The sequence below is a fragment of the Marmota marmota genome, unplaced genomic scaffold, assembly GCF_001458135.2.
Source record: "Marmota marmota marmota unplaced genomic scaffold, marMar, whole genome shotgun sequence".
NCBI classification, from domain to species: Eukaryota; Metazoa; Chordata; class Mammalia; order Rodentia; family Sciuridae; genus Marmota; species Marmota marmota.
The window spans coordinates 46,947,938-46,961,372 of record NW_026000037.1 but is presented as its reverse complement, the minus strand read 5'-3'; the positions used below and the strand labels follow the sequence as shown (position 1 = coordinate 46,961,372).

The window sequence follows — 13,435 nt, the reverse complement described above, 5'->3', positions numbered from 1 at the left end:
ATTTAATATGCATTTGTTAAATATCAATTTCATATCAGACAGAAGACAACACAAAACTGAATAAAATGTGGTTAGGGTTAACATTACCTAACTTCTGAGGGTTTCTTACCCTCAGAAAGCTTGTATTTAAGAGGAAGGTAAGATATGTATACATATTGCAAAATCTATTATTAACTTCTAATCATAGAGAAGTACAGAGTAATACCTGAATTTAAAAAATAAAGACTTCTGATGGAGATATGGAAGAGTTCAGGGAAGATTTCATGTAGAAATTGAGTTAAGGTTTTGTCAGAGACTGGAGAATATGTACTAAGAAATGGAACCAGCATGAGAGAGCACCAGCATCAGGAAATGTATCATGTTTGTGAAGCAAGGAATCATGAAATTTGACTGCAGCACAGGATGTGTGAATGGGAAAAAAAAAAAAAAAGGTAGATTGAGGTACTTCAATGCCCTGATAAGATTCGAGACTTTGGGGCTAGGGTTTCAGCTCAGTGGTAGAGCACTTGTCTAGCACATGTGAGGCACTGGGTTCAATCCTCAGCACCACATAAAAATAAATGTATTGTGTCCATCTACAACTAAAAATATTTTTTTTAAAAAAAAGATCTGAGACTTTGTTAAAAACTGGGGAATCTTTGAGATTTTGATTCAGAAGATCAATGTAAGTAAACTAAGTTATAAGAGCATTCATTTATTCAATCAATATCTATGTTTTATTTGCCTTCACTATACTAGAGATAAATGAATAAAAACAGGCATAGTCCCTGCCTTCGGGAATTTTAAGGTAGAAAGAAATTATTCAATAGTAATGCTACTATAAAATTGACCTGAGGAGACTCAGGAGCATCATATGGTCCTATGTGAGCATGTAATGGGGTCTTACTTCCAGAAGGATGTCAGGGAAGAATTCCCCTCATGGGATTTTCATGTTAAAGCAAATTTTTGAAAGCTGCGGATGAGTACATTAAAAACCAGTTGGAAAAAAAAAAAAACAGGGTAAAGCTATAATGACAAAGGTTTATGCAAAGCCCCTGCAACTAAAGGAAAATGGTGAGTATAAGGACCTGCATAGAAGAGTAGGGGATAGTAGGAAAACAGAAAGCAAAGTTCACAGACCACTGAGACATTTCCATCTAAGTAGGCCCATGAAATTAATAAGCATATTTGTCTAAAATCTTTTGGAATACTTTGCTGATTTTTATTATATCTTTCATCGAAAGTAGATAAATTTTCTTTTTCAATTTTTCTTTTTTCTTGTCCTTTTTTCTTTTCTTTTAGTTTTTTAATTTTTTTGTTCTTGTTTTAACCTAGCATTAGGAAACCTGAGGTTAAAAACTTTTAGTAAATATCCTTGATATCTGCCGGTGTCTGCTGCTGTATTTTTAATAAAGGTAATTCACCCATCAGGCATTTTTAAGAAGAAACCATAATGACATTATTTTCTTGATATGTAGGGTTGGATGTGTCCAGAGCCTGCATCAGAAAGGGAGGACTTGGTATATTTTGAACATAAATCATTTACTAAATTGTGCAAGGAGCATGATGGAGAACTTACTGGAGAAGAAGAAAACAGTATAAATGCACTAGAACGGAAGAGTGACAACCCCCTAGATATAGCTGTAACCAGGCTGGCTGATTTGGAGCGGAACATTGAAAGAAGGTATCTGAAGAGCCCCTTAAGTACCACCATTCAGATCAAACTGGATAATGTGGGCACAGTTACTGTCCCTGCTCCTGCACCATCCATTAGTGGTGATGGTGACGGGTAGGTTATTGAGATTAACTTGAAAAATTATTGTGCTTCTTTGCTAAATGGAGCCTATTTTCTATTGCCTGTTATCTATGTATCTTCTTGTATGTCTGTGGTCCATATGGATCATGCTATTTGCATGGTGCTTTGTAAAAACATTTTTTTTTTTTTTGTTATGTGCATTGATAATCCTGCAAAGTGATCTTACATTTACCTGGTTGTGACTAAGCTTTAAGGCACGTAGCCACAGTCTGTGCACTACATCAAATTTAGTTGCTTAAACTTTATACTTATTGGCTGTTACATGTTTTTGTCATTGCTTGGCTTTCAGTGTGATGATTGTTTCACATTCAGTGATCATAAATGTGGATATGACCTGCTTAATTTTTCTATATTTCAATGCAGAATTGAAGAGGATATTGCTCCAGGGCTCAGGGTATGGAGAAGGGCATTATCAGAAGCTCGCAGTGCTGCACAGGTAGCACTGTGCATTCAGCAATTACAGAAATCAATAGCATGGGAAAAATCAATTATGAAAGTTGTAAGTGTTTTTATTTAAGAAATACTATAACTAATTTACTTTGTCCTGTTTTTTTCCAACCTCCAGATCTTAATTTTATATTAGCTACTGTCACAGTAATTTACGCTGTACTAGAGAGTTTGTCTAATTCTTAAATACCATATAAAAATCTAATAATTTCCTCCTTGAGTTTTTGAAGGAACCTACTAAATTTGTTACCTTTGATTTTTTAAAATCTTGCTTCTGCCTCCTTTTGATGTTGTTTATAATTCTAACTTAAGTTGTTTTCTACATTCTGCTGGTATCACTCAGTTGTTAATCTAAATACTTTTGAAGGTCCTTTCACTCTTGTCAACATTCCAGTTGCTAACATTACCTATAAATACTGCATTCCTAAAATGTTTTATTTTTCTATCAGTTTTCATATCTTTAATGCTAAAAAGTCCTCAGATAAATAAATCCAAAATGAATACAGCTCTAATTTCAGTTATGTGTTTGCATCCAATATAGTTATATGGAGAGTAGATATTTTAGTCTTTCCTACAGTGATTAAAACTGGTTTTTCACTTTCTATGTACAAGTTCAATTAGTTATTATTAGCCCAATTAATTATTGTCCTATAGTAAGCCTCTACTTTGTCCCAGGCTCTAAAATGCTTTGTATTCAAAAGATTTATATTCTGGAGTGAGACTTATTTTTAACCATGTATAAGTGTCCCTCTTGTCTACTTCCTATATCATATACAGAATTATCCAATATATGTAGACTTTTATGAATCACTTTAACATTTACTTTTGAATTTGCTTTAAAATTTAAACATTTGAAATTTGTTTTCATGAATGGCTGAAAGTAAAATTCCTTTACTTAAACAGTCATTCCCCAAAAGAAAGATCCTTAAATAATTTATCTTTCTTTCATTCATTTTTAGCTCTATGCTTAGAGACTTACTCAAGGCCTAATACATTTTATACAGATACATTTTTCTTCTATGTGTGGTTTTTCTTTTTCTTTTTTACTTCTTCCTAACTTCCTAACATGTAATGGAATTTGTAAAATATGCTCAAATTTAGGTCTTTCTCAACCAAATTTGAATACACTATAAATTTTAAGATATTATTCAGTTCATCTGACAGCATTTATACTGGGTAAAAATATTTTTTCTTCTAAAATTTATTATTAAAATGAGTTTTAAAGTCACGTTGGACAAATGTATTTGCTGAAATATAGGTGATAATTATCAAAAAAGATTGAGTTATGAAACTTGTAGATTTTTTTTTCTATCCACACCAAAATAATAATCATGATATGGTGAATTTTGCTGTAAACCTAAACAAATAAAATCTGTTCTTATATTATTTACTTTCTACAATCTAAAGCATTCCTTCCATTTTCACAAATTCATTAACCTTACCTATGTTATTAACATGCTTTTATCATCATTTAACTCTACTTCTCATAATCTTCAATTTGGAAAAAAAATGTCTAATAATACTTTATTTGCAAGCTGGTGCTGCAGCTCAGTGGAATAACACTTGCCTAAACAAGGTCTTGGGTTTGACTCCCCAGCACTGCAAAAAGATAGGAAGGAAGGAAAAGAAAGGAAAGGGAAGGGGGGGGAAGGGGGAAGGGGAAGGGGAAGGAAAGGAAAATATAACATTATTTGCTTTGGAACTGCTTTTAAAAGAAGGTGAGAATTTCGTATTCAAAGATTAACAAGCCAGTTGCAATAGTGCATACCTGTAACCCCAGCTACTTGGGAGGCCAAAGCAGGAAGATCGCAAGTTTGAGGCTAGCTTTAGCAGCTCAGTAAGACCCTCACAATAAAAAAAATAAATAAAAAGGATGGGGGATGTATCTCAGTGGTAGAGCCTCCCTGGGTTCAATCCCCAGTACAAAAGAAAAAAATTAATAAGCACTATATAACCTTAAATTAAAGAGGTAACAGTGCCTATAATAGTTCTCATAATAAATTCAAGTAACATGTTGACGTGTTCAGTACTTTTAGAAATGCTCTCTTGGCCAGAGACCTAGCTTACCAAGAAAGAAGGAGCTGTCAATTTGCTGCCAGATAATTCTCTGCCCACAATATGCTATTGTTGATGTTAAATAATAGGCAACATCCACTATTTTTAACTCTTAATAACAGGTATTCAAACCAAATATTAATACATTTTTTTCCTCTAACATTGTGAGTTGTTACTGATTTTTCAAAACTTATTTTATTTGCTTATTTTTGTATGTGGTGCTAAGGATTGAACCCAGTGCCTCAATACAGCTAAGCAAGCGCTCTGCCACTGAGCCACAACCCCAGCACTCACTCTTTTCTTTAAATGTATCAAAATTAATTTTAAATCACAAACATGAGAGGTAAAACAGACTTTACAGTATTTTTAGTTATCTATTGTAGAAAGCAGAATTGACGCATCATCATGAAATCTGATTTTTTAATATTATTATAGGGATTTAAATATAATCTTCTGAATTTCTCAATGATGTTTCTGTTTCTACAATAGACGTTTTAAAGATGTAACTCATTTTGCAAAATAACTAACCCCATCTTATAGTATTTAGTGACAATCATATTAGGAAGTTCATAAAAAAGATACTTATTGGGCTGGGGATGTAGCTCAAGTGGTAGTGCACTCGCCTAGCATGGTGAGGCACTGGGTTCGATTCTCAGCACCTCTAAAAAAATAAAATAAAGATATTGTGTCTACCTAAAAATAAATATTTAAAAAAGATACTTATTGAAATATGAAACTCAACTGCTTTTGCTGCTGATTTTAATATTACATATACAGTAGATGTATTGGATAGATATTTGTTAGCATGAATAGTATGTATTTTGGTAAGGTTCTTAAGCTATCATTGTTATACATATTGACTATTTTGGACTTTCCAAGACAGATATAATAATAAATAATAATTAAACAATTAATAAGTAAACAAACCAAGTTTAAGGTTATATAAATAGTTAACTTTAAATTAGTATAAATGAAATTCAGCTTAAATGTTTTCATTTTTTAAAATATTAATTGCAGGACACTTTCAACTATGACTGGAATTTGAAGTAAACATCAAAAAAAATTTAGTGCTTACTATTTTTTTGTTTTTACTTGACTAACTTTTCTTCTTTTCCTTTATGAAACTTGCTATACAAAATATGTTTGCATGGAAGAAAATCTCTTAGTAATTAAAGATTTTTTCAATAAAGAAGAAATGGTTATATTGTGAGTTCTAAAAAACAAATCATGACCTCTTAAATTCTTTAATATATTCTATCTATATTTTCTTTTGAAATCATTTCATAAAATTAATTTTCTACTCGTGTGACATATGTTTGATTTCAGTCAATTTTCCAACTTTCCTGGTTTGGGCACATTTTTTAGTGAACCACAAGACATAGGTGGATAATTTAGTCAAAGCCTAGGGATATCTTTTATTATTATATATAATTATATACTAATACAAGTTTCTTAATCTTGATCTTCAAAATTAACTCTTATTTCTTTCTCAGAATATCATGAGGATGCTAAGATAAGCAAAAAATGAAACACATTTTAAAAACACCATGTATTAAAGCTATTCATTGCTTTATGTGCTCTAATGTCATGTTAATATTTCATATGTTAATGTATACATGCTTCTGAAATGTGTGCAGGCATTCAACTTCTAGCTTTGTTCTTTGCAGTGTACCTGAAATGTGCATTGACCCCAATAGAACTGCTCACCCCGTCATGTGGTCCATATCTGTGTAACGAGAGATACATAGATGTGTATGGCTATTGTATATTTGTTAGCAAGCGGAATGTTCATTACTAATATAAATGAGAAATTATGGTGTATATAACATCCCAGTAACTATTATTCATAGCAGAGGGTTAATTCTAAATAATTTTTCATATATTATAGTACTGCCAAATATGTCGAAAAGGAGATAATGAAGAACTACTTCTCCTTTGTGATGGCTGTGACAAAGGCTGTCATACCTACTGCCATAGACCCAAGATTACAACTATACCAGATGGGGACTGGTTCTGTCCAGCTTGCATTGCTAAGGTAAGACTAATGTAGAACTAAACTTTTTAATAACAAGATCGAAATGCAGACTTTTATGGCAGTTTCTTTTGTGAGGTATAATTCACATACCATAAATTCACCATCTTAACAATTTAGTGGTTTTTATTGTACTCACAAAGTTGTACAAATGCCACCACTAATTCAGAACATTTTCATAACCCCAGAAAGAACCCTTTGTACCCGTTAACAGGAACTTCCCGTACCTCTCTACCCCTAGTATTTGGTAATCCCTAACCTATTTCTTATGGATTTATCTATTCTGGTCATTACATATAAATTTAATCATACAATATACGGCCTTTAGTGTTTGGCTTCTTTCACTTACCACAATGTTTTTTTTAAAGTTCATCGATTATTTACTTCCTTTTTAGACATAAGTATTATTCCATTGTATGGTTTTACTACATTTTGTTTATCCATTCTTCAGCTGATGGTGGTCTCCACCTTATGGCTGCTACAAATAGTCTGCTTTGAACATTCACATGCAAGATTTTGCTTGAATATGTGTTTTTGGTTCTTTTGGGTATAAACCTAAAAGTAGAATTGCTAGATCTTATGGTAATAAGCATCTGTGTTTAACATAATTTTCTAGTCACATTTGAAATAGAAACCTGTGAACTCTCACACCAATTAAGAGAGAAGCAATACAATAAAAGAGAAAGAAATGGGTTTGGTAATTAAAAGGTAAAGGAGTAAGAAATTTTATGGATCAACATATATTCAAGGTCAGACTTTTTGTTAGGTGTTCTCTATCCCCCAATCACTGTTCCCCAAGTTTAAGTTATTGACTACTGCCTCTCCAAAGACTGAAGTCCAAATTTCCATTTGTCTATTGTACCCTTTCTTTCCAGTTCACTCCCTCTAGTCCTCCAGTAATCCTTTGATCTCACTTGAACCTTCAATATATTTATCTTAAGACCTCTTCACTCTCTTCTCCCTTCATGTCCTCTCTTTCCACCTAATCTGACTTATGTCAATATTCCATTATCATAATCTACATATTTTATTATAAATCATTGAATTTACTGTTTACTTCTCTCTCACTTTATGAAATAAACTATTATTCTAGTTAATCCAACTCTGTCTTTTCTAGCATCTATTAGTTATAAGAAAAATGCGATATGAACATTCATACACGTTTTTGCCTGAAATACAAAATGCAGCCCTTTAAATACAAGGTGCTAATCAGGCCTTTAATAATGACTGATGATTTATTTCCAGTTTTGTTCCCTCCATCCATTCTGAGATAATGACCTTATTTCTCATTCCACTGAGAAAATGGAAGCCTTTGGAAGAAAAGCACATGTATCATCCTTCAGCATCAGGGCTCATATCCTTATCTTCTCTCCTGTTGCCCTCAGCTTCTGGTGCTCCTAACTGAGCCAGTTTCCTTACTCATGCCTCAGGGGCCATCCCTCTTACCTCCTTAGGAACATTACTCCAGCAGTTCTCCCTTTACATCTTTAGTTTCTCCTCTCCACCTGCTTCATCTCACCTATCTATTGACATCCTACTTTTTCTCTCATCTTAAGAAAAACCTTCTGCTTTCACTTCTCCCTTGATCCACTTTCCTTGTCTCTCTCATTCCCTTTACACAGAAAATTTCTTGGAAAGTTTTTTGTTCTGATTCTCTACACTTGATCTTAGCCGAAAGGCCAAGGAACAATGCCCCAATTTCTAACCCCAGTTCACTCTTGAACTTATTCTAGTCAATTCCACAGCTTCTCCAAAATAGCTCTTATCATGGCCACAAATTTGATCAGTGCTTAACTTTTTTGACCTGTCAGTTACATGTGAATACAGTTGAACAGTCCTTCATTCTTTTGAAACACTGTTTTTCACTTAACTTCTCAGATTCCATACTTGCCAGGTTTTATTCCTCCTTTTGTTCCTTCTCAATCTTTGCTGATTTTTTTTCCCACCTGCTTGATCTGATCTCAACTTGGGGCTATCATCTGTAAAATGAGATTATATCTACTTTGTAGGAATTTGTGAGGATAAAATAAGATCATGTGTGGGAAAGTTTTTTTTAATAAATGTAGAGTTCTATAAAGTGTTTATAGTAAAATTTTATTATATTTTAGACCATGTTTTATAAGTGCCTAAGTGGCATGTTATTCAATAGTAGTTGTTTTTTAACTTCTTATTACTTGATCATTTTGTCATATATAATTAAATGTAGTTCAACAGTAATCTTCACTTTCTGTACATAAATGACTTTTAGCTTCATAACTGTCAAGTTATAGAAAATCTACTCAATATTTTATGTATTAAAGATAAGTGTTTTTAAGTCTTGTTGGTATCAGTAGGCTGTTGGAGGTTTTTTTTTCTAATAAAATTTCTTAAATTACAGTTCTGGCTATCATTCAGAGTGGTGTTACATTATTAGTAGGCACATTATCTCATCCAAGTCTTTTGGTGTGAATGCAGCTTTCTAGACTTTTGCTTTTGTTCTTGTTTTTGTTTATTAAATGCAGTAAACTATACATTATATTTCTTACGACAAAAAAACAGGATTCTGATCATCTGTTTTTGATGTGTGAGGAAAAGTTACATTTTAAAAATATCTTTCCATTTAATTCATAATTAAGTGCAAATATTCATACTGTACATCTTGCCCTCAAATGGTTATTTCTGCCTATAACAGGGTTAGCTATTTTTATACTCTGTGTATATATTTATTTATGTATAAATGTGATCACAGGATCATGGAATCAAAGGATGTGTGTGTACACACACACAGACTCACATACTAGAATTTTCAAACTATAGTGCCTACAAAAACCAAGTAAATAGCAGAAGAGTTTTTGGACCCTTAGTGTGGGCACTGTGACAAAGTCATGTTCCCATTTAAATGTAATAGTATTCACTCAACTCCCACCATTTTTTATCTTGTAGAAACATGAGCCCAGTCTTATAGGATCTTCTCATAATTCAGGAGATGTCAAAATTTTTATGTATGTCCTCCCAAATTTAATGTTGGAAACAAATTCAGAATTCTTACAAGCATTCTATAAGCCAAATAGCATATGCTGTGGGCTGTTTCAGTTTGAGCCATCATTTCACAACTTCTACTATATAAATATACAAATATAACAGATATGCACCTTTGAACACTTAATCTGATAGGTTTTTCCTAAGACCTATTGAAGTTCCTCTTTGAATTTTGGCTCTAGCAAGAAAGGGAAGAAGGGACCTGTGTCTAAGAACAGTTGTATTGTTAAGAGAGTCCTTTTTATCATCTGTAAATCCCTTTCAGTTAGTGACCTAGTCTAAAGGATACTTGTGATAAGTTCTATTCTAATTTTAAGAATTCTTCAGATAAATAGGCTTTTCATGCTTTATTAGTAAGGTTTTATATTATGGGAGAAATTCACAGATCTCTCTTGAAAATAATAGAAATAACCTTTAGATCAGGATTAATATTTCTTAATATAGAAGGTCTATAAACAATTTTTTACACTTCATTTACTTTTTAAAAATTCTAGGCAAGTGGTCAAACTATAAAAATCAAAAAACTTAACGTCAAAGGAAAAAAGTCTAATGAATCGAAGAAAGGCAAGAAAGTAACTTTAACAGGGGATACTGAAGATGAAGACTCTGCATCTACAAGTAGTTCACTAAAAAGAGGAAACAAAGACCTCAAAAAAAGAAAAATGGAGGAAAATACTTATATTAACTTATCAAAACAAGAAAGTTTTTCTTCTGTTAAGAAACCCAAAAGAGATGATTCTAAGGACCTAGCTCTTTGCAGGTATTATTTCAATTTTCATGTATTATGTAACATCCCATTTTATTTGTTTTAGAAACATTTTTACCACATTAAAATTACTTTCTAAAATTTTATAAATATAAAAATGTATAGTATAAGTGTAAGGCTATATTATCTTTTTTAATATATTTGCATTGACCTATTACTTTTAAAAGAGAGCAGAAAGAGACTACTGGGTGTGATGCCACACCCCTATAATCCCAGTGGCTCCAGAAGCTGAGGCAAGAGGATTTCGAGTTCAAAGCCAGCCTCATCAACTTATCGAGGCCCTAAGCAACTCAGCAAGACCCTGTCTCTAAATAAAATACAAAAAAGGGCTAGGATGTGGCTCAGTGGTTAAGTGGGTTAAATCCCTAGTACCAAAAATAATGATAATAAAAACATAATTCTAAAGTATAGATACTGATTGCAAATATCATTTTCTTTAGTATGATCCTGACTGAAATGGAAACTCATGAGGATGCTTGGCCTTTCCTACTTCCTGTAAACTTGAAACTTGTACCTGGTTATAAGAAAGTTATTAAGAAACCTATGGACTTTTCCACAATTAGAGAGAAACTGAGTAACGGACAGTAAGTAAATCATTTCAGTTCAATAAATACTTATCAAATCCCCAATATGTGCTGTACATTTTCCTAGAGAGTCAAAGACATTTTACTTAATAGCAAACATACAAGTCCCACTTTTAGAGGGACTTATGTTTGGCTAGGGTAGTTAGATATGAAAAACAAGTCAATTAAAATTATTTAAGGAATAAAAACAGTGTGATAAACCCATTTTTTGACAACAAACCAGACTAGGGGGGAAGGAAAAATATCAGAGGAACCTTTCAAAGTAACATATAAACTAGAGTTTATATTGTACATTAATAGAATATTATCACCATCTCATGTGGATTTAACAAAATTAATATTTCATATTATTGCCATATAGAAAGAGATCATTGGCAATTTTAAAAATTAAAAGTGTTATAAGTTGTTGGAGAATATTGAAAATCCATCTATGGATATATAAGAAAATCTTCTCCTTTATTTTATGTTCTGCTTTCATTCTATCCCAAAAATAAAGTGACTTCCTAGCCTTAGTTAATGATCTTTGTCAGACCATCTCAAAATTGTGCCAGAGAGTTACCACTTAATTAGTGTAATTTAGATGGTTCAGGACAGTGTCCCACTTTGGAGCCACAAAAATGAGAATGTTCACTTGCAGAACAAAGACATTCCATGTGAGAATGGCCAGGATCCCCAGAGCTGTATTCTTTGGCCTATTTTCCCCTTGCTTTCTTTATTCCTACATACCAGATTAGCTTAATGTAGACTATGCCCATTACTTCAGGTGAAGTCAGAAAAATATATGTAGAAATAAGGAATATACATTGAAAAAATAACAATATATATATATATACATACACATACATACATATACACAATATTATATTATTTTGTTTTTACTATACTATATGTGGTATAGTTTTTCCATAACATTCTTTTGGTGAATATCACTGTGCTTGTGGATTTATATTCCACTTAGAAGAATTGAGTAGAATTTAAAACGTTCAATATCCCTCTCACATCAAGTGATTTGCTGGATTGAACAAATGACTGTAGTAGTTTATTTTGAGGACAAAATAACTGCCTTTCAAAGAATTATATTTGCTTTGTTTTACTTTTTTAAAAAATTACAGAAGGGATATTCCCAAACACAGGAAACATTGAAAAACATTAAATTGTTGGTTTTAAGATGAACCAAACAGCAGAAACTGTTGTCTAGAGGTGGCTTTTTCTGTCTGCCAAAAAGTCAGATAAGTCTTCACTTCAGTAGCACAATGGAATTTATAATTAATACAGCCAGATCGGAGATCTACATGTGAAAATTTAATAAGTGATTAACTCTTGATTCATGATCTTCCAATTCCTGGATGGAAGATCAGCCTAAAACTCAAAATATCCAAAACAAACAGGCTTAGAAATTGACACAAAATAACCAAAAAGGCTACAAAATCAAACTGGCTTTTGAGAATGAGTCTCCTGGTAAATGTCAGAAGTATAATCCTATTTGTGATGACAGCTGTGTGAGAGGTGAAATTCTGTGGATTCAGGCTCTCCTAACTTCATGTTGTTCGATTAAACCCAAAGTAATGAGTTGGAATCAAAACTCACAAACTATTTCAAACTTTTAGACAGTTCATAGAACACAGGGAAGGAAATATCTGCTCTAATGAATTTTTCTGGGTTCTGTTAGCTTTCCCATCCTTTTCTAAAGGAAAAGTACAAATAGAGTGTTGCACTCTTTTTTAACTAGAATCTCACCTATAATTCTCTACTGGATTCTGGTCTCCTTTACATTAATTATTAACCTTTTCTTACATAAGAAAGAGTATAAAGGAGAGTAATATTCCTCAAAGTAACTTTAAAATATTTTATAAAAGTCATTTCCACACATTGTATAAAAAAATTCCACACATTGTATTACATAAAATATCCAAAATAGGTAAATCTATAGAGACAGCAAGACTGGTGCTTGCCAAGGACTAGGGGAAGGAGCAACAGAGCATAACTGCTTATTGGTATACTTTTTCCTTCTGGAATGATGATATTGTTTTGGAAATAGAAGTGATGGTAGCATAGTGTCATAACTATTAAATACCACTGAGTTATCCACTTCAAAATGACTTATTTGGTATTGTATAAATTTCTTTACCTCAAGTTTTAAAAAAGTAAATAATCCCCAGAAAAAGAAGAAAATGAATGAAGTTACATAAGGGCTGACTTCAGTTTTCTTTAGCATATCAGAGATAAATAAATTTTATTTCTTTCAGTATGGAACATATTAGAAAGAGGGAGTGAAATGTTGTACAAGGTATTTTATGAAAGAAATAGAAAGCCACTTTTACATGGCCTCAGAGCTTTAGTGGTTCATAGGGTATTTATAATGGTTAAATTATTTTAGTATCCAGCTTGTTGTAGATTATAATTAATATAATATTTAAATTTCCAAAAGCCTTCTTCCAAAATGTATTGAATTGGCCAGAGATGGCTTCAAGTGACTACTTATTTCTCACTAATAAGTTTAGTCAGATATATTTATTTTTCTGTTCTCATCTCAGTATTCTTGCAGAGAAAGAGAATTGAGCTTATCCACTTGAAAAGCCCTGAAGCCATAGTATCTCTTTATCTTATTAGAGAGCAATCGCTCATAATATTACCTCTGTTAAAGAGAGAGCACATGGATTTGGGGTTTTTTTTCTTTGGGTGGTTTTTTTGTTTTTGTTTTTGTTTTTGTTTTTACTTGTTTTGGTTCATCATACAGT

At 32.3% G+C, this 13,435-nt stretch overlaps 1 protein-coding gene across 21 annotated transcripts in view; it reads left to right on the top strand.

The window, feature by feature from the left end:
- The window catches only part of Baz2b (bromodomain adjacent to zinc finger domain 2B), a 362,220-nt gene that overhangs the window by 346,545 nt on the left and 2,240 nt on the right, over positions 1 to 13,435 (top strand). For 16 of the 21 annotated variants that reach the window (XM_048812354.1, XM_048812353.1, XM_048812351.1 and 13 more), the window contains 5 exons: positions 1,458 to 1,768; positions 2,159 to 2,294; positions 6,186 to 6,332; positions 9,842 to 10,107; positions 10,554 to 10,697. In XM_048812354.1, coding sequence (XP_048668311.1) covers positions 1,458 to 1,768; positions 2,159 to 2,294; positions 6,186 to 6,332; positions 9,842 to 10,107; positions 10,554 to 10,697 — 1,004 coding nt within the window. Of the gene's footprint in view, positions 1 to 1,457; positions 1,769 to 2,158; positions 2,295 to 6,185; positions 6,333 to 9,841; positions 10,108 to 10,553; positions 10,698 to 13,435 lie in introns of those variants that run through there. The other 5 variants (XM_015479215.2, XM_048812355.1, XM_015479213.2 and 2 more) reach the window with 2 other exon arrangements.